General features: G+C 36.8%; 2 protein-coding genes across 3 annotated transcripts in view; one reads left to right on the forward strand and one right to left on the reverse strand.

Annotated features, from left to right (window-relative positions):
* ABCC4 (ATP binding cassette subfamily C member 4) overlaps positions 1-20,810 on the forward strand; it is a 1,253,378-nt gene that overhangs the window by 462,816 nt on the left and 769,752 nt on the right. The gene's annotated exons all lie outside the window — the stretch shown is intronic.
* Positions 1-20,810, reverse strand: part of GPC6 (glypican 6) — a 731,757-nt gene that overhangs the window by 59,987 nt on the left and 650,960 nt on the right. Inside the window, exons 5-6 of the mRNA XM_052664785.1 lie at positions 12,196-12,326; positions 4,905-5,048 (exon numbers count right to left, since the gene is read on the reverse strand). Coding sequence (XP_052520745.1) covers positions 4,905-5,048; positions 12,196-12,326 — 275 coding nt within the window. The remainder of the gene's footprint in view (positions 1-4,904; positions 5,049-12,195; positions 12,327-20,810) is intronic.

Below are 20,810 nucleotides of genomic sequence, written 5' to 3' on the forward strand. Positions count from 1 at the left end.
GATTGTTTCCTTTGCTTGAGTGCTATCTATCTCAACACACAGGCCCCAGAGCTTGGTGCCACTGCAGTGTCTGCTTTGCTGCACATGCATATGTGGTGGCTGAGATCATGTAAACACTTAGGGCAGCTTTTAGTTCACTGAGGGAGTGCACCCCTGTTTGGAAAGAATCAGCAGCCCTAAGCTCTGGGCAGCACCAAACGACTTAGTGTAAAATTACTGCCAGTGTTTTAGCCTACTTGAGACACAGAAAGGAAAGATGGTGAATCTGAAACTTAAAGAATTGTTTAGCCCAGCACTGTACAAAGACAAATGGGAATGAAGATGAAGAATAAGAATACCAAAGCTTACACCATGTTGCATTGTCCTCCAGATAGTCCTCTGGGAAGCAAGAGGGAAACAGATTCAGGGAACAGAAGAAACAAAATGAAATAAAACAAAACAGAAACAAAACAAAGAAAAGAAAAGAAAAACAAAACAGGTTATACCAAACAGGCAACCACAGAGAAGATAACGAGTTTTTAAAAGCAGTATATATTAAATAAGAAATCTTAGTTCGTACTCTACAGAAGCAGATGAGTGCCACGGTTAAAGTTATTTAATTTCTGACACTATTTATCTTAACATTAGATGCAATTGCTAGATGCCTTAGCCTAAAGTTGTCACTATTTGGCACTTTGTAGAAGAGAGCTGGGAAATGATTTCTCGGAGAGGTTTAAATATGTACATTATGAGCTAAATTATAGTTTAGAAATATTTAATCACATCTCAATTGCATAAACCTATGTTTAGACAAATGAATGATGGCCATCATTTCTCTCGATTAAAAATAAAAAATAGATATTCAAATCTGAGATAGTCATTTAGGCATCAAAATTGGGAAGACAGTTGTATATATTTATACTACTGATCTCTACATTTAATCACTAAACTCCTCATTTTGGCTTCTGTTATAACCAGGAGAGAAATAGGATGGAATCCAGTTCCCTAAATATAGGCATACAAAGTACATTCAGTGTTACCTAAATATAGGCATGTAAAATAAATTCAGTAGCTTTGAGGTTCCATCTTGCTTCCAGACAGGCTTTCTGTGTTTTTTTCTAGTAACATTTAGACATCTTGAAAACCATAGGTGTTACAAGTAGTATTAAGTGACTGTTTATGCAGCTGAATCCCAACTAGGGGGATCTGACAGTCAGATGCCAGATAGTAGGCATCTTAGGTATCCTACTTTATTTTCAACCACTGCCCAGGAGAACACAGGCATCCTGAAGGACTGTCCTAACTGCCAGCTCAGTCTGATGTTCTAGATACCCTGAGGCATCTCAAACGGCGTTGCATATCTAAATGTGGATAACTAAATTGAGACTTTCATTTCCCACTCGGTGAGCAGTGTCTGTAACTGCTGGGGTAAGTCACTCTCTGAAGACACACGTCTCTCTCCATTGACTTTGGAAAAGCCTGGCTTTTAGGCCTCATGCTGAGCAGACCTGATGTAATTGCCTGAACGTAGGTTCTGCTTGAGATGCTGCAGCATATTCTACCTGGCTCCCCTTAGCTACTTTGGAGGTACCTGAATCTTCTCACCACATCAGTCAGTCCCTTGTTTCTAGTACAGTCAGGAGTCTCAGATAGTGCTTTACACCCATGCTTAGACAATTCTCTCAATATCTATGTGACTTCCTAAATACAACCAATACATTTAAATTCACCTACACGTGCTTTAGGGCTTTTTCACATTTCTCACAATTAATTTTGATCTATTTTTTCTTTGTTAAGCTTTTCTGGTTAACACTGTGACAGTAACACATGGAAACCTCTCTTCTTGAAATGCAATAGCTGGATTAATTAAACAAGTTCAGCAAGGATGAAGAAGCGTGTTTTCAGAAGGGTTCACTACCTTACTGTTTCACTATAGACTCCTTATGAGAGATCTGCTTTCTGCAACATACCTGATAAAATATGCTCAACTGAATTAAGCTCATAAACAGGAATATGAGCATGAGTTAAAAATTGATTCAGATATGCTACCTACTTGAGATGCAGAGGAAATATTTTCTAAGCTCAGTCACTTCTAAGGGCACGTTGTCAAAGACATGAAAGCAGAATTGTTTGTTACTTCTCCTTTTGAGGCTTACATAGCTGGATGTTTGGACTTTGTGGTGACAGTTAAAACTTAAATGGTCTAACAGTGTTTTATGAATAAAATATCCAGAATAGACTTCTAACAGCATTAATGTAAGGCTGACTCAATGAGAGAAAGTTCCTCTACATAAAAGCAGATAATAATTACTCCTTATTTGTATTTCTTACATCTATAATAATCAAACGGGGCTTTAAACATTTGACACTACTATCAAAATTCTCATCCTGCTGTACATTTGTATTTAATAAGCAATAGGAAATGATCAGCGTGCAGACTGGAAAACTGCTTTGAGTGGGATTTTCTGTGTCCTGTTAATGACGCAAGGATGGGGAGGATCTAACTGAAGCTGGTCTTCCAGGTTCTGTCTATAGTTAGTGAAGAGAGATATGTGATTTAAGGAATGATTCATCGCGTAACACACTGAGAGTCTAATGTAGGCAGGTTGAATGGTGCTCCTGTGAGGCAGGAGTGCAACATTTATATCCTTCTGGATAAAATTACCGAGGATGGTGTGAGATGTAGGCAGTGACCTTTCCCAAGTGTTGCTAAGGGATTACAGCTCTGAAACAAGGCCTTCTGCCCTAATCCACATAAACAGCCTTTCCTCGCTCCAGCTCAGATCACTGGCCATCTCAAGTTTCAGGGATTGTTGCTCTCAACCCAAAAGGAGGCAACACATGTATCACTGCCGTTTGGAGATGGATTTGATACCCACACACATAGCTAACAGGGCATGAATAGTTACTATTTTAAATATCACCAGCAAGAAAGACAAATAACCATTTTCCTGTAATAACTCGTCACAGAAAAAGCAATAACGCTAAATTATTATTATTATTTTTCTTTTTCTGAAATAATGCCTCAATAAAGCTAGTTAAATTGCATAGGGAAAAATCCCCTTTGAAATTCTAGAAGTTATTTTGAGTAATAAGGGATTGCCTTCACTGGCAGTTTTCATTTGTTACAGCCTTTAAAGGCAAGCAGCATATCTATCTCACATTAGTGCTTTATTCAAGATGCTGCCCAGTATTTTGGAAGTTTGTAGTGTAAAAAGACAACAATATTTAGAAGCGAACATGGAAGATCTTATGAAGCGTTTTTCAGTGCAAAAATGCGCCAACAGTTCTTACAATATAGCAAGTGGACCTGTGCTACCAGCCTTTCTTTCCTTTTGTGGCTTTCCTCTCACCTTACTCTTTTTCAGCCTTTAACTTTGACCAGAGCATGACTAAAGTCTGCTTGCTTCAATGACCTTTAACTTCAACTTGGTAAGTTCGAGTTAAGATCCAGGCCCTATACTGCACCAAGCAAAAAGGACTGCTTCTGTGAATCTCAAGAGATAGGGTAAAATTAAGATACTGTCAAATATGAATTGAGCATTACCAGCAAGATTTTTAGCCCGAGATGCTATACTGTGTTATGAATCTACTGTGTTAGAGAGATCTAACTGTACAACAGAGATCTTTTCTGTTCCTCATTTTAGGATAATCAAGCTATACCATTTCCAGGGAAAAAGAGAACTCAAAATATTGGGTTTAGCTGCAGAGCAATCCCATGTCCTGACTAGAAAGTTGATAGTTTTCATTTGAATTGCAACAGAGATTGAGGGAATACAGTAGATTAATGGATGGGCTACAGCATAGGCTTTTGGAAAGACTTTGGTGTGATCTGTGGTGATTATCAAAGGAATTTACGGAATTATGGTCCAAGGAGAGACTCAGATCCTGATTGAATTAGTGTATTTGGGTGTCTGGTGCTTACTGGAATAACTTCTAGATAGTTTAGACTCACAATCAGAACCATAGCAAGGCACTGTCATGCTGCAGTGCAGCTCAAATCTGTCAGGCACTCAGGAGAATGACATCCCACCAAATGCTCAGGCCCAGCTACCAGCTGCTATTCCCAATGGGTTGCTTCTCTTCTTTCACTCTTCCTGCAGCCTGAACATGAGTCTCTTCTAAAAGACAGACCAATGCTGTACAAGTGTTCAGCAATAACCATGGCAAGCAGAGGCTGTGCTATACTGTCTGATTCAGATGCTTTACAAGTCTTTAATTTTGCCCATTGGCCTTATTTTGAGATAATTGCTGAGATAGTATTAGAAGCTATAATAATTAGCCTACTATAAATCTTTAGATGTATAAATAGCAGGAGCATCATAATCTGAAATGAAAATCTGATGACTGGTAGTTGAGAAAATAATCTTGTGTTAAAGTCTTGTTATTGAAATGATTGATTAAATAAAACAAGATTAATGATCACTCATGTTTCAGCTGATAAAAGTCAATTTTTGAGATGGATGGAAATAAAGTAGTTGTTATTTTATTATTAAATGAAAGAGTGGAACAAATCAACATGCCTTTGCAAGTGGATGTCTTGAACTGTCAGCTAAAGATGTATTAGATATTTTAAATACCTTAATAAAAAAAAAAAAAGTATTATTGCAGATTACTTTTCAAAGAGAATTCATATTGCAAAGTACCTTTCTTGGCTCATCTAATTTTTGGCTTGCAGGAAAGAATTTATTGTCTTCTAACATTTCTAATACATAAAAAGTGAGTCATATTGTTCTCCTAGAATGCAATTCTGTTGTATTTCCAATGGGAGAAAAAAAGTTATTGAATGCCAGAACAGTTGGCACAGAAACTATATGAAGTGATTATGAAATTATTAAAAAAAAATGTGTCAAGAGATTATCATTCTTCTACTGTATTACCAAACCATTTCTACTTATTGAAGAATGAAGTACATTTTGCCTTACCAGCCTATCCAAACTTGTGCCAGCAGCAGTTGTAGGTCGCTCCTCTGGGTTATATGGTCTAAACCGTGTATTGAAGTTTTCAGAGACTGAACGGGAAGACCTCAGGGCAGGTGCTGGCTTAGGCTGACCACATCCTTGGAAAACCTGAAAAAGATATTGTAGGTTACATGACAGCCATAAAAAAGAGGGAGGCTGGTGTTTTACATCCTCTTTTTACTCTCATATATTTGAAACTTCTTATTTTACTGACATTTTCGTAACAGTGAATAGAGCACTTGCTCAAAAACTCAGTTTAATAATTAAGCATTAATAATTACTCAACGAGTACATAAGAACAGATAGGGTCCTTAAAAAACACCTGCTTCATGAAGGTGATTATTCTAAGAAGTTAACACTTGAAAGCACAAATGAGCCCTTTGTGACAGGACTTGTTTAATAACTATTTCAGCTTTTGTTAAACATGGTACTTACACAAAATCACAGTTAATTCGTAATCCTTCTCCTCAGCTATTCCTATCTGGTAATTTTGTTTGTAGTCTCAAAGAAAAGGTCAGTGATGAAAGAGTCATATTACTAGATTATTTTCTTATTTCCTAGCTGGCCTGATACGAGAGATGATTATAGCTGTATTTAGTGGGCTGTAATTTAGCTGTATTTAGTAACTGTGAGAATAGTTATCTGGAAGTGCGTTTGTTTTCTAGGTATGAAGATAATGTTCAGAGTTGTGAGATTTTTCATATTCTCTCATTTGGAATGAAGTTTCAGTTGCATATATTTTGTGCATCCTAATGTGAATAGAAGACACATTTGACCGTGAGCATTAGGTATGTATCCCAGAGGAACTCTTACAGAAGCTGGTCAACTGAAAGGAGGTAGAATATTCATGCAATAACATTTTTTCAAGTTCTGTGATGAAATAGGATCTTAGTGTTTGCCTTAATGCCATCTTTTTCACTTCTGGAATAACCCTTTTTTGTTACAGCTTGGCTACTTTTAACATTTTGCCATCATTCTGAAGAAAAAGAAATTAAACATCATCATTTATTGTAAGCTAATTTTTATAAAACTGTAATGCCAAACACAAACTATTTGTCCAAATGCCAAATATATGTGCTGGGAAAATTTTACACATTTCTTCTTACTATAGATAAGTTATGCATGAGAATCTTAACTGTTTATTTAGGTATCTATGAAGTCCCTCTTGGCCAACTAAACAATCAAGCTGTTTGCTTGCAGAGACAAATGGCAATTTTGCAACTTGAATTTCAGAGGAAAGTGTGGATACTCAATCATAGAATCACAGAATGGCCTGGGTTGAAAAGGACCACAATGATTGTCCAGTTTCAATCCCCCTGCTATGTGCAGGGTCACCAACCATCAGACCAGGCTGCCCAGAGCCACATCCAGCCTGGCCTTAAGTCTTCTTAACTTTCACAGAATGTGTTAGGCTACCTGTATGATCATGTGGAATAGCTATAAGTCTGCATAATTTAATTTCTCTTGTGACATATTGGTAAAACTAACACAGATATTGTGGCATTTCACTTCATAGTTGTAAGCAGTAAGTAGTTTTGTGTGTACAAAATTATTTAAAGCCAGACAATAACAGAGGTAGAAATTAGATAGCAATTTTTAGATCACAGAAGAAGAAATCATTTAGTTTTTAAATGACTTGGCAAAAATGCAGTAAGGATGCAATGATCTGTAACTAAATTTTGAGTGCCAAAACCACATTTTCTAATTTGCATACAGGCATGAACTGACAAGACAGAAAATGTAAAGCTGATACCTGAAATTAACAAATGCTCCCTAAGAAGAAGCACATTAAGTACTTCACAGAGCTGTTCAGAACAATTTATAGGAAAATATGCTGGTATTCCATTACAAATGACATGAGCTAGCAGCAAAAATCCACTCTTTAAAAAAATGTACTTTATATATAATTGGTGCTGTCTACTTCATCTGAATTTGGAGAAGCAATTCCACTTGAAATTAAGAAATCAAGGTCTAGGTGTATGAATGTAGGTGTCTGTTTTCGAGCTAAACACCCACTTTTAGGCAGTGGAGATGAAAATTGCCCTTTGGTTGCTTTCTCATCAGTGTCTATAATCATCCTAGGATATCTGACATCTGGTAAGGCTGTCTTACCACAAGACACATGGGAGACCATTCCTCTCTGAACTGCAGCTGAAGCTCATATGATGCATCCTAAGGTGCCACAAAGAGCAGAAAACCTCTGTGGTCAGGGGCTTTGAACGAAGCCATGTGATCAAATCAGCGGAGTCAGTGTAAAATTACTTCTATTGAGCTGACTAAATGGAGCTATCTACTTCAGGATGAGTGAGTAGATACTGTGAAAAAGGAGTTCTTTTCCTAGGAGAACTCACTATTTTGAATCCCAGAAGAAAGAATTTCTGAATCTATGAAGCTTTGAGTCATACTATTATTTAGATGTACTAGTGCTCAGTGTTTCCTATTGAATGCCTCCATACAACTTTGCTCCATTGACTCTCTCATCTTCAAATAGAATAGTATTGATTTTTTTCCTGAAGTGCCATTATATTTTTAAAGTACAGGGCTCTGGAAAGAACACAGATAAATGAAGAGGTTTTGTTAATATGAAACTCTAGGGCTATTTTAAGAAGAGAGTTGGACAAGTAGTTTTATGAAGATTTCCTCCTTATAAATAATACATAAGTAGTCCACTATGTCATGGAGCTCATTCGTCCTTTTAACTGGAGTAATTGCCAAAAAGGAACATGTATCTATAGATTAAAATGGCACGTCCATCAGCTTAGATAGAAGATGATTTAAGACTCACTAATAGGAGACTCAGCTATGGGGATAGCCTTTATGGAAGAGCAAAAATCTTGGCATGGTATCCAAATAACACCTAGAGCAGTCAAGCAAATATTTATAAAACCAGATGGTTTAAAATGTGGAAAATAGCCCAATATGCATTGTGTTTTGAGGAACAAGGAAAATTACACAAATACAACAAAATTGGGAATTTTCTGCATTTTGAGGAATTGCAGCACTTTTTTGCTGTTTTGTGAGCTTTCTTCCACTTGCAGAAGTCAGATATTAAATATTTATATTACTGAAGTGTAGGATTTGCTCTTTTACTTCACGCAAGCAAGAAAGGTAAAGGTACTGCCAGATTTATGGGACATTTGTGAAGAACTTCAAGCAAGTTTGTTTTGGCAAGGATTGAAAAGATTATAGATATTTGATAACTCCCTGAATATTCTCTGGGAGAAGGAGAATAAGAGTTAAGCATATGTATGCTATGACTACATTTTGAATATGAGCTGAGCCATGAGTAAGAATATGTAGATTTACTAATTATACCACTTTTATTTTCAGATCACAAATACGTGTCACTGCTGAATGACAGAGATTTCAGTAATAAAAATAAGATGTCTCAGACATTATCAGGAGAAGCACAACTTCACTCAGAATTGCAGAATCACAGGGGTTGGAAGGGACCTCTGGAAATAACCCAGTACAATCCCATTCCTAAAGCAGATTCCCTAGAGCAGGTTGCACAGCTGGTGTGCAGATAGGTCCCAATATCTCTGGAAAAGGAGACACCACAACCTTGGGACAGCCCATTCCAGTCAGTGCTCTGTCAGCCTCACAGTAAAGAAATTTTTCCTCGTGTTTTTATGGTCAATCTGTTGCAACCTGATTATTACCAGATATTGCCCTCAGAGACTACTGAAGTCTGAGTAGATCCAGTTAGCCAAGCCTACATTTAAAACATACAGACAGCCTAGATTGACAGCTTTTTTCACTCTGCAAGGACGGTTTGCAGAAGGTACTCTGTCAGGATGGCTGTGAGTGTTACATGATAAAGTGATGGAATTTGGTTGTGACGATCTTTAGTCTTTGCATATTTCTGGAAAAGGGAAACTCAGATCTGATTCAGAGCATGTAGATTTCTCTTGCAGTAGGCCTTGGGGTTTGACTTTGTGAATCATTGGTACTTTCTGAAAAGCATCTCCAAATATTGCAGCTGTCAGAAATGTGACTTTCCCTGAGGCAAAATAAAGACCTCTTGAGGATGTTGTTCAGGGACATGACAGCCACACAAGGTGAGCTGCATATGAAGCTTAGAGATTTGTGGCCAGACTTTTTAAACAGCCAGTGCTGAATATAGACTGTCAAGAAAACAGAGGATCCCAGCCTCAGGATGAATTGGAAGATCTTAGCATAATACTAGTACCTGGTTAATGTGAACTGTGCTGAAAGAATGAACTACAGTCAGCTTACAAACAAGAAAAGTCAATGACCTAGGAGCAGAGATGCTCCATTTAATGCAGTGACAGGTACAGGGATATGGCTGGGACTGTATGTCCTTGGTCAGGAATACAAAGATAGAAGAGGTATTTGTGGCACCTCTACAATTTTGTTTCAATATTGATGTGCACCCATCAAGAGTGAAAGAAAGAGGGTTTGTATCTCCTAAGGAAATGAAAGACAAGATGTGAACTCCAGCAATAAGCCCTGTCTGTCTGCACTGATTAATTGTTAGCTCATTGGCTTTTTCTTGGACTGCTCCTACTTGTTCTTTGCTGAATGAAACAACTTCAAAGAATGTAGATCTCAGCAGTATAGAAATGAATTGGTCTATAGCACTTGGGCCTCAAGGTCAGGGACTGTTCTTTATCCCCCTTTTATTTATCAGTACAACTGTAACCATGAAGATTATTTCTCAGAAAAATAGTTCTGAATAGGTTGTGCATATTGTAATACAATTATTATGTTGGAAAGCACACATCATTAAATTTTGCCTCCCTATGCACAGTAATGTACAGCAAATTTATTATACCTATACATATTTTTCTCAAATAAATTCCAATATATAATTGCAGATGGTGTCATGCAAAACATATATCTTGCAAAACAAAGGCAAACTGATAGTTTTAATGGGAATGACTTCTGGAACAGAGCAATTTACTCAAATGCTTGAAAAAGGAGAGGGATGGATATTAGTTTAACTGATCTCTGGGTCTTCTGTCTGAAAAGGAGATGAGATTAGTGAGAGTTACTCACTAATACAAAAACTCACTAGTACAAAAACTACTGTTTGTTGTAAATTTTCCCATTCTTTTGAAGAGAGAAACAAAATACAAAATGGCCTTAAGTGCTACTGAACAAAGCTTAGAGACTCTTTGTAGACATCAGACAGATTTTCAGTTAGGAAAGGATGCATGTCAGTGGTGAAGAATAATGTATGTGTATGTGGGTGTTGCAAGCATGATGTTAGTGCATCATCATTTTCCCATTGTAAAAATGCATTGACTGACTTGTGGAAAATAGGCTGTGATTTTTTCCAGTCACCACATTTTCAGTGGATACAGTCAAATGCAAGGTACAAAATTGTTTGAAAAAAAGAGAAAATAGCACGATTTCAACACCCTGCCTGAAGCTTGCTGAGCAGAGTCTCAGAATATTTGACAAGCGTGGCTTTTCTCCTACATTAGATCTGCAATTGCATTCTGTGCACCCCATTACATCTGGTAAGGTATCTGTCATTTTCACTGAAGATCTAAGTGGTCAGTATGTATAAGGGAGAAAAATTAGGCAATAGATGAATGGTGCAAAGTCTGCTCATACATCATCCCTATAGATTTGACATGACAGACGTAGAAGATCATAGAACTGAACCCCAAGACTTTGCTCTCTCATACTTGAATAATAAAACACTTCTATGTGTCAGGGCATGAAAAAAGAGGGATGTAACCTAGGAAAACAAGGAAAATGCATTTCTGGAGAATAATGGTCTAAAGAGAAAATACAAAAGCCCCTCAAGCAAAGACAGCTCAGTTATCTGTGAAAATGTGGAAAAATAAATTTCACTGATATAGTTTTGAGAAAATATTGGATAAGATTTCTCTTAGAAGAAAAACTTTAGAGTGCAAATGGAATTTCAGTGATTTATTAACCTTTACAGCAAATAAAATATTTCTGAGGGATATGACATACAGCCTCCTCTATTGCAAATGAGTACTGTGATGAGCTTGTGCCAAGGTGATGTCATTGGATTCTGGCAGGGAATGCAGTTTCCTGACTAACAGAAAAGCTGTGATATTGGAGCAAATGAAAAGGAAATACACCTGAGCCTTTGGTCAGCTTTCAGTGAAAATATTTTCTGTTTCTTTTCTGAGGTAAGGGCTGAGATTTCTGAAGCTGGCCTTTGATTCCCCAAATGTTTGGCTGATAAACTCATTGATCACTGCTGCCAGAACAAAGTCTCATTGCTCAGGATGTAGACTACTTTCAAAATCCAAGTAACTTCAGGGAAGTTGAAAGTAATAGCGTCTTGAAGGAAATTTTTATAATCCCACAGCAGTGGGCCTGTAAAATAATCTAATTTTGGACTGGCAGGAAGAATATTAACCTTTTATCCCCACAATTTTCCTAGCCAGGGCAACTTCCTTTCAAACAATGGAAACTCACCAACTCAGGTAGCCATCTCGCCAGCGCCTAACTGGCTGCTGGGAAATCCATGTGGGTGGAAACTCTCAATGCAGAGAACCTGGCAAACTGTTGACTTTCAGTTTTGTTAACTGCAGTGCACTGATGCATATTAAGGAAAAGACATTAATTGGTGACTGCTGCCTCAACAGCACCTGCTACTGAATTCAAAGGACCTTATTAAAATGGGGTTTAGAGGTGGCGGTAGTCTGTGTACACAGACACACTAAAAATGGAAAGGAGGACGCTGGTATCATTAACTCTGTTTATCTTTATGTCAGAATCCAGACAAAACTCCATCAAATTGAGGTCTGCTAATCAGAGGCTGTCCAATGTAATGATATTTCCCTGGAGAGGATATTAAAGGAGGTTAAATGGATCATTTTCTGTTCACCTCAAACACATTGTGCTGTAGCCTGACCTAAACAGATCAAAATGTGTGTGGATGTTAATATGGGGAATCACAGATAAGAACAGGCAGAGCTTACTGAGTGCACTCTGCTGAGTATTGAGTATTACAGTTACCTCTAATTTTTAGCAGTGTCTGTTTTCCCCAAAGTTCTTGCAACTATTAATTTGAAGTTTGCTAAATGACACTTTTCTCCCATTGTCTTCATTTTAAAAACTTCAGGCTTGTTTAACTAGACAAAGGATTCAAAGGCATCCCAGTGAACTATTGAACGAACAAATGTAATTTCTATTGTCTGGACAATCTCTCTTAAGGCCTGGGCAGAAAAAAAGTGCTGGATAAGTTTTTTTCTCCTCCTTGTCATAGTGAGCAACAGAGAAGGCGTGACCCACACAGTACCTTTGCCGACACCTGCATGCTGTTTTCTTGCATGTTCATGATGGCTTCAGAAATCTTGACATCAATAGGATCCATGACTGATTCAATGTTGAATGGTCCCTCTAATCTCTCCGCTACCAGAAGCATAGCATCTGTTAAAACACAAAGCAGCCATTCCCTTAAAGAAGAGGTACCTTCAGGTGCCTCAGGCAGACCGAGCGCTCCGGACAGCAGTGTGAGGATGTGTGATAGTGGGGAACCTGCCTGCAGTGTAGATCCCAGTCAGTAGGAATGTCTCCCCTTTCCACCACCACCACCGAAAGAGGAACAGGGCCTGTAAAAGTTAGATTAATAATAGTTGCCATAGCATTATCGAGCTTGGGGTGCAATTATTTTACACAGCATCACACCATTTGAAGCAGCCAGAGCTCTGGAGTGTGCTTATGTTTTCTCTGTCCCAAGAAGTCGCAAGATGATAGAAATGAATCCCTGGGGTATATTCTTGGGGGCTGTGTGAGATGATGAATACTTTGATATGATATATTATGGTGTTATAATTAAAGCAGCTGTTCTTTCCAACCTTAATGATCTCATTTTCTCTCAATACGTACCACAGATGAATATTGGATTTCTGCCATAGTATATAGGTATAACCATGTTCACCCTGCTGCATTTCAAACTGTAGTTGAAAGGTTTATGCAGGAAAATATACTCTTTGTTTTTTGAAGTTAAAGAGAATTGTTTACTTAATTTGCTTTTGAGACCCTCTCAAAAACAATTATAGCTAGGAGAGTTCACTAACAAGTAAAAACAAAGCAACTGAAGTGAAATTAACAACAATAAAAACAGATTTGCCACATCTCACATCCATTGACACAGACAGCACAGTTTCTGTCATCTGATATACTGCATTTATACTATGCTTTTGAACATCACATTTCTTTCCTCTCCTATGTAAGCATCTAAGACTTCCAGAATCAACGTACATTTAAACCCACAAGCAATATTAACACAATAAACAAAAACCTTTGCATACTCTCTATCTCTCAAACTCAGGCTTCAAAATGTACTAAGCAGGCTTCCTCCTAAAACAGACCTCATTTGTTCTTTGCTGCAGAAAGTACCAGTCCTGCAAAGCTGTGCCAAGAGGCATGGAGCACTCCATCGCTTTGATGGCAGTGCTATCCCTGCACTTGGCTAGAGAGTCCTGGGGCTCCTTTCCCGTTTGCATGGCTGTCTCCTTCCTTCCCACAGAAGCATGCATCTGTGGATTTAGGGAAGAAGATGCTGGTGTCTCACAAGAGTAGCTGAGAAGCAAAAATCTATGCACAGCCTAACCTGAGGGTCACAGCATGTTAACAGTTTATGTGCAATCAGTGAGTGATTAAATATCCCACTGAAATTGAAATTAGCATTTTTTTACCTAAGCACTTCTGTAATTTCAGGTCTAATACGTCACTGTACTTTCAGGCTAGTAAGAGGGGCATGCCTCTTTTTTGGAGTGGGGTGTTTTACACTTGCCACTAATTGTGAGAAATGGTGAGATGAAAGCAATTCAGTTTCAAACAGAGGTGTAATTTTGACAGCCTGTTATTTTGAAGTGCTTTAGTTTAAACCCTTTTCAATGGGATGCTTAATGAAAACTGCACCTAACTCTGATAGAAGAACCAAAATATTTTATGCACATACAAAGTTATATACTTTCATAGGCACACACACACACGTATATATATATACCTGCACATGCATGCATTTTATTTTTCCACAGATGGAAGTATGGTCCAGTGTAAAGGATTTAATTCCCCACAAATTTAGAATGTCTTCTATAAGACATTTATATCTTTGAAATTTACAAGTAATGAGATCAGCCTAAATCCCAGCTGCCACAACTACGAGAAAGCAGTGTTCTGGCAAAAGTGGTGGCTGGATTCTGGAGGCGCTTTAGTTTTAGGAGTTTATGCATAAAAGAATTGGTGTTATTTATTCATTACAAGAGTAGCTCACATCTTAATTTAAGGACAGGTAATTCTTTACTCCAACGTGGTTTAATTTGGAAACTAACAAGCTGAACAAGCCTGCTTTTGAGCTCAAGTACATGTGTGAGATAAGGGACTTTGTTGAAATAGAGGTCAGTAAATAGGTAACTGTTGGTATGAGAATCCTTCATGAGAACAAGTGGTAGCATTAGTTCACTTACTGTTTGTTCTGATGATAAGGATTGCTAGTTCTGAATTAAGTCTTGAAAAGGAATCTCAACTATGTGACAGAAAAATGCATGATCCTTGACTGAACAGGAATCACAGTGTCAACTGTCAGAACAGCCTTATCTCAAGCAAAGTGCCATCAACTTCAAAATGAATAGTACCAAAATATATATAAACTAAAATCTGTCCTTTGGTTAGACAATTGGTAATTTTAGAAAAAAAAAACACCTTTCAGTACATCAGCTTCCGTTCATAACCTGAGTTTTTGCATTATAATAGCAGCCTTAGTCTTCGTTCTGGGAACGCATAAAGCTGAGGAGTGTAGTTAATTCCTGGCTGTCATAGATCTCTCTGAGCCTTTTGCTATGTTAAACTTCCTTGTTAGATATATTCTGGTTGCAGAACTGATGGTAGCTTCAAGGGCTTGGGTTCTACTTAATATTAGAGTCAAGTATGTTTCAATCACGTGGGCTATAGCCCCATGTAAAATAGAAAAGAAGTTCTAAAGGGCTAAGATAGGGCTGATTCAAGTGGCTATGCTACTTGAAGGCTCATTTTAGGGCTCAGATCAGACTAGAAGCCCTTGTTGATTGCAAAATTTAGGTAAGCTCTTGTATAAACTGAAAAGTGATGTTTTTGTTTTCAACAAGATGTGTGGGGCCACTGATGATTTAGTGGTGATTGGACTGATGAGTTACTCCTGCCTCCTTCTGGGAGGAGTACCAGCTCAGCCAAAGCAAAAGACAATGAGTAAATGACATTTCTGTGAACTGCAAAATGATTGTCTCAGTCTTTGTCTGACTGAATTCTTCCTACTACCTTTTCTCTAACCATTGTTATCCTTAACATTAAGTCAAACCTATCTGGGTGATATCTGGCAGACCTTGACTGAAAGAAGCTTTAAAGAGTGAGGAAATCATATTATTTGGGAGCGTGTGAGCCTTTTGGAAACAGAATCACTACGGTAGTAGCCTCTCTCTTCTGAATTTTTGAGCTAGCTCTCCAACTAAGATTCAGGCTGAATTTTCTTAACATTGATCTCTAGGAAAAAACAGTGTGTTTTCTTTAGATTAATTCCTCACTTGGAAGATATTCCCTCAACTCATTAGGTTTTATTGTCTTATTTGCTAGCCACAACCATAAATCTATTACTACACCATTCTATTCACTTGCATAATTCTGTATGAATAGATACAATGTACATGCACAACATATTCTATGCAATTTAATTAAATAAAACCTGTTAGATTGAATTAAAGAAAATCAAATGAAATTTAATCATCTCAGAGTTATAAGAGGTCATTCAAAATGGTGTTATGATTCTTCACAGTTCATAGCTCATCGAGTCTATAATCATGTAACAATATATATACAGTGTTCTGTCCCAAGTCTGTTTTTACTCCTAAAATTATTGTATTATTATAGGAGAAGATGAAATGCTTTCAAAATGAAGTTAGGAAAATCAATATGTCTTGTTTTAAAATCTTAATTGTCAAGAACCAACCCTTGAACTCAAATAAAGCATAATTTGGTTCAGTAGGACTGGTAAGTATGGGTTGAATAATTTCTCACTCAGCTCAGTTATTAGTGAGAGCTTAATTACAGTTTGTGTAATAAATGAAAAATGATATATTAATTGACTGTTTTTTTGTTGATAAACTCAGACAGTGTTGTATAATTATGTCTATTCTCTGATTTTACCTTCTTTCCATTTTTTTCAAAATCTGCACTGCTTGGGCTAAGTGTGGTTTCCTTCTCCATATACTACAGTGCTTGACAAAAAGCTGGCATCTATCTGCAGTCATTCAAGAATTCAGTTTAAGTTAATTCAGTCTTGCTTTGCAGGCTTGTTAGCAACTTGGAAACAACCCCCCCCAGCTAATTGCTCACTGACGGATGTGGGCTTGCAAAAGAGCCCTGAGAAGGCACAGACCATATGGCACATAAAGTCACTGTGACACAGAATCTCCTGCTAGGTGCATGCCACTGAAAACAGGAGTGGACACCTCCCTGATACAGTGAAAAAAACCAAGTACTGGAATCTTGGAGTATGGTGTCTGGGACCCCAGAAATGTCTCTGCTGGCTGAATACAACAGCTTAAAATGCATTTGTACTACCTTATCTATGCAAACAAATAACATATGTGTATGACAATCGGCCTTAGAAGTACATTGCTTCATTCTAACCAATACATGAGATTTGAAAGATATTTTCTTTTTACTTTTCAAATTAAAAAAAAAAAAAAAATTAGATTTTTTAAAAGTAGTTTATAAGTGATGTTTTAATGAGAAGAACAAAACATAGCTGATCACTAAGCTTCATTTACTGTTTAAGTATGCAGAAGGACACGTTTGATGAGGTTTAGTGAACCTTGAACATGTCTGGGCAAAACGATAGAAAATAAATACAGAAGAATCTGCCTCTGTTTCCTATGAGCTGCATCAAGACAATGTCTTTTTGACTTATTTTGATACCAAAAGTGCTATCTTCCTGTTTATGTTGCATTTTATAGAACCATAGAATAATGGAATCACGGAATCACAGAATGGCCTGGGTTGAAAAGGACCGCAATGATCATCCAGTTTCAACCCCCCTGCTGTGTGCAGGGTCACCAACCATCAGACCAGGCTGCCCAGAGCCACATCCAGCCTGGCCTTGAATGCCTCCAGGGATGGGGCATCCACAGCCTCCTTGGGCAATCTGTTGCAGATTGAAACAAAAAGAAAAGAGAAGAACACACTGATTTATGAGAAATCTGACAATTTTTGTGGCCTGAATTATTTGGCTATGATTTCATTTTTTCCTTTTATGCACACCTCTGTTGTCCTACTTTTAAATTATCAGTGAGATCTCACCAGTGGCTGAGCTTTCCTCAGAGGAATCCAGAGAAGCATCTGTGGATGAATGCTTTAAAAACAAAATCATTAAATTACTGAATTTCACATCCATCATGAAATTTTAAGGTATATTTTGTTTCAAGGAAAAAGGGGAGAGAAACCTCGTCTGAAATTTCTTTTCGGGAGGTTTCTATTTTTTTGTAAATTTGATCTAACATTTACCAAGGAATGTGAAGTTCTTGTTCGTATCATTCTTTGTGAAAAAATGTAAAGAGTAACTTTATTTGGGAAGCTTCAAAGGGTTTGTCTATGCACAAGCCAGTGGACTACAAGAGATTAGTCGAAAACGGAAGATCACCTTATTGTGGTTTACCATGACCTTAGGCATTGCAATTGCAGTTCAGAAAAAGGATGTAACCATAATAAGCTAGACTACTAAGCACTGCTCATTCAGTACTTTACCAACATTCTGACCAAGGGTAGAGAGAAGCAGGAGTCTGGGTAGTATTTACTGCATCATGTAGGTAAAACTCACTGAATTTTCTATTGTGACACTAAATATAAATAATGACCATAAAGTCTTTGGAGCAGTGGATGGTAAATTAATGAAGCAAAATAAAAAAAGAAAAATTGAGAAGTGAATTGTAGGCACACACTGGCTTCTTGGAAATATAATAACAGCAGAAAGACATCTGTGTAATTCTCTGCCAAAACTTTTACAGCTAGATTATGATTTACTAAAGAAATTCAAAAACAGGAAAGTAAAACTCCACCTCATGTTTAATGAGGTGGTAAGAAATCTTTTCTCAGAAAACCGGTATAAAATGCAGAAGTGATGCCAATACTGGTGTTTTTCTTAGGGTCTACCTTACCTTTTTTCACATTACTCTTCATATGAGAACACTGTACTATTCTATTCTGATGAGACTTAATTGACAGATTTCCCCCTGCAACTGTCATTAATCTCCACACATTATTAACATAATAGCATTAAAATCCTCAGTCTTCCTTTGAAGCTTTCCTGTTTTTTTTTTTTTTTTTTTTTTAAGGAGGTGGGAGTTACTTTTCTTAAAATTCATGTTTCATTTATATAAAGGGAATCTCAGTGTTTTCTATTTGGATATTCACTTACCAACATCAAAGTAAGATTATTTACTAAGGTAGATCTGTATTTATATATAACATATATATGAATATATATAACTACTATATATATATACATATATATAACTACAAAGGCAAACTGAGAAAAATATGTTTAGCTCATCAGACCTGATTAATTATTATAGAGTCATAGAATCATAAAATCATAGAATCACAAGGCTGGAAAGGACCTATAAGATCATCTGGTCCTTCCCCTCATCACCATTGCTACCACAAGCACTAAACCATATCTTGCAGCTCCTCATCCAGACGCCTCTTAAACACTGCCAGGGACGGCGACTCCACCACCTCCCTGGGCAAATGGTTATCAATATTTACTTTCAGTTGCAGATTTAATATTATGCTTTTTGATATTTATTACCAGCTATATGGCCATTTTGGTTCATGGCAAGACCACTTATTGATCTCACAAGAAAGAAAAAATTGCCCATGTTACCAATGAGCTAACTTTTCCCTTACCCAATAATAGCGGAGAATTTCTTATCACTTCCACCAGGTTGTTCTCTAACATTCTCTTTTATTTATAACAGCTCAAAAAAATCACTTTCATATCATGTACAGTGTATGCATGCAAAATATATTGGCAGGCGGTTGTGATCTTATCGTTGCTGATAGCAACAAAATGAATTTTGTAGGTTGAACTGTAGGTTCCCTAAATTTTTTCAGCATTCTGTATAATATAGACATTCCCTCCATGTACTGAAAAAAATAACCATATTAAAATCATTTTTCTTCTTTGTCTTTCTATAACTTCAAGTGATTCTAAATAATTGAATATACTGTTGTCAGATGATGTCTTGTTTTTTTTCACATGTGCAGAAAGAAAGGAGCAAAGACCAGGCAAAATGATAATCTACTTTTATGATTCTGCTACCCTATGGGAGCTGAATGCAAGATGTTCTGAAGCAGACTTCAAGCAAATGTTACTGCCAAATATTTCTGAGAGTTCTGTCTGAATGTCTGACATAAATCAATGAATAAAATGCAGCACATTTATAAAATATTTGTCTTATTGCTTTTTCCTTATGCCAAGAGATGTTTAAATAGTCCCATCATCAGCTACAGAAAATGTAGTTAGTAAATAAAATAGCTCTTATTGATACATGCCCAGATGCTTCCTGCTATAGCCTGTTCATTTAATTGAATTAATATATACTCATCTGTGTAATTCTTTTAAGAAAAGTCTTTTGGGACATTTTAAGAACATGCATCTTTCTCACTCTCCTTTGATGAGAGGTGCTCAAATGGTTGAAGACTAACATCTCTTATTCAGTATCTTCATTCAGTAGTAAAACTCTCCTGAATATAAATTTTCATGGAATGTTGGTAGGATCACAGACAGTAGAGCCTCAAAGATCTTTTTAGCCATTCCACTGCTAACACTGAAAGTCTACCAGCACTCTTTTACAGTTATTTCATTGTCTATTCTACCTCACTGGAATATTTCTCAAGTCATGTGTTGTATGTCTTTTTGCTGCTTAATTTCACTGAATTATTCCTATAAGCAATCTTAAACAGGATGACTTTTATATATTCTTCAGACACTTGTAGACATTTATCATACTCTCATTCAGTTTGTATCTCTCATTCAGTTTGTATCACACTTTCCATGCTTGCCTTTCTTTTCTTCTTTTTTTTAAAAAACTTTTTTTTTTATCATTTATTTGAGTGATTTCCTTGGGTCTTTTGCTGTTTTCTTTATTGATCTTTAAAAGAATTTACTGGTATTGTGTTGTCCAGAATGAATCAAACCTTTAAATTAGGATTTAATTTTTGTTGTTTTGCAGAGACCATGTTTGGCCCAAATCCCTTACTCAGAAAATTGCCTTGAACCTGTTGTTTCATCTGATTTCCTTATCTTCTTCATCAAAACAGATTTATAATTCGGATTTTCCATGTCAAATGTCTTCTCATATTCCAAATTTACTGTGATTTTACTGTGATTATACTCTCTGCACTGATTTTCATTCTATACCCTACTTATATTCCAAAATTTTGTGCAGTAAAATTAAGTTTTTCCAAACTTAACAGAATTTACTCTTTTGAAAATATAATAAATAAGTTATCTACTATGTCTTCTTGAAAAATGATACTTCTCCATTTTTTAAAGCAACTTATTTTAAGAAACTGGTTATTTCAAGAATAACTTCACCTTTTACCAGCATCTAGTCTATACACAATAATTCTAGGAATAGCCATGGTGACCTCTATTGTTTTTAAAAAACTCACTTAAATGTAACAAATTTGCCATTCTTATTTTCTGTTCACTACCTTTCCATAGTCTCTACTGTGGAATGCAGAGGATCTTGAATGCTGCCTCAAGATAATCAAATGTTTTCTAGCCCTTCAGAGATATGTTGAGGGCCACATAGATGGTGAAAGATTTGGAAAACCTGACAGAGAAAGGCCAAATGAACTGGTTTTGCTTAG

Source organism: Tympanuchus pallidicinctus, unplaced genomic scaffold (assembly GCF_026119805.1).
Source record: "Tympanuchus pallidicinctus isolate F22 unplaced genomic scaffold, pur_lepc_1.0 scaffold6, whole genome shotgun sequence".
In the NCBI taxonomy this organism is placed as follows: domain Eukaryota; kingdom Metazoa; phylum Chordata; class Aves; order Galliformes; family Phasianidae; genus Tympanuchus; species Tympanuchus pallidicinctus.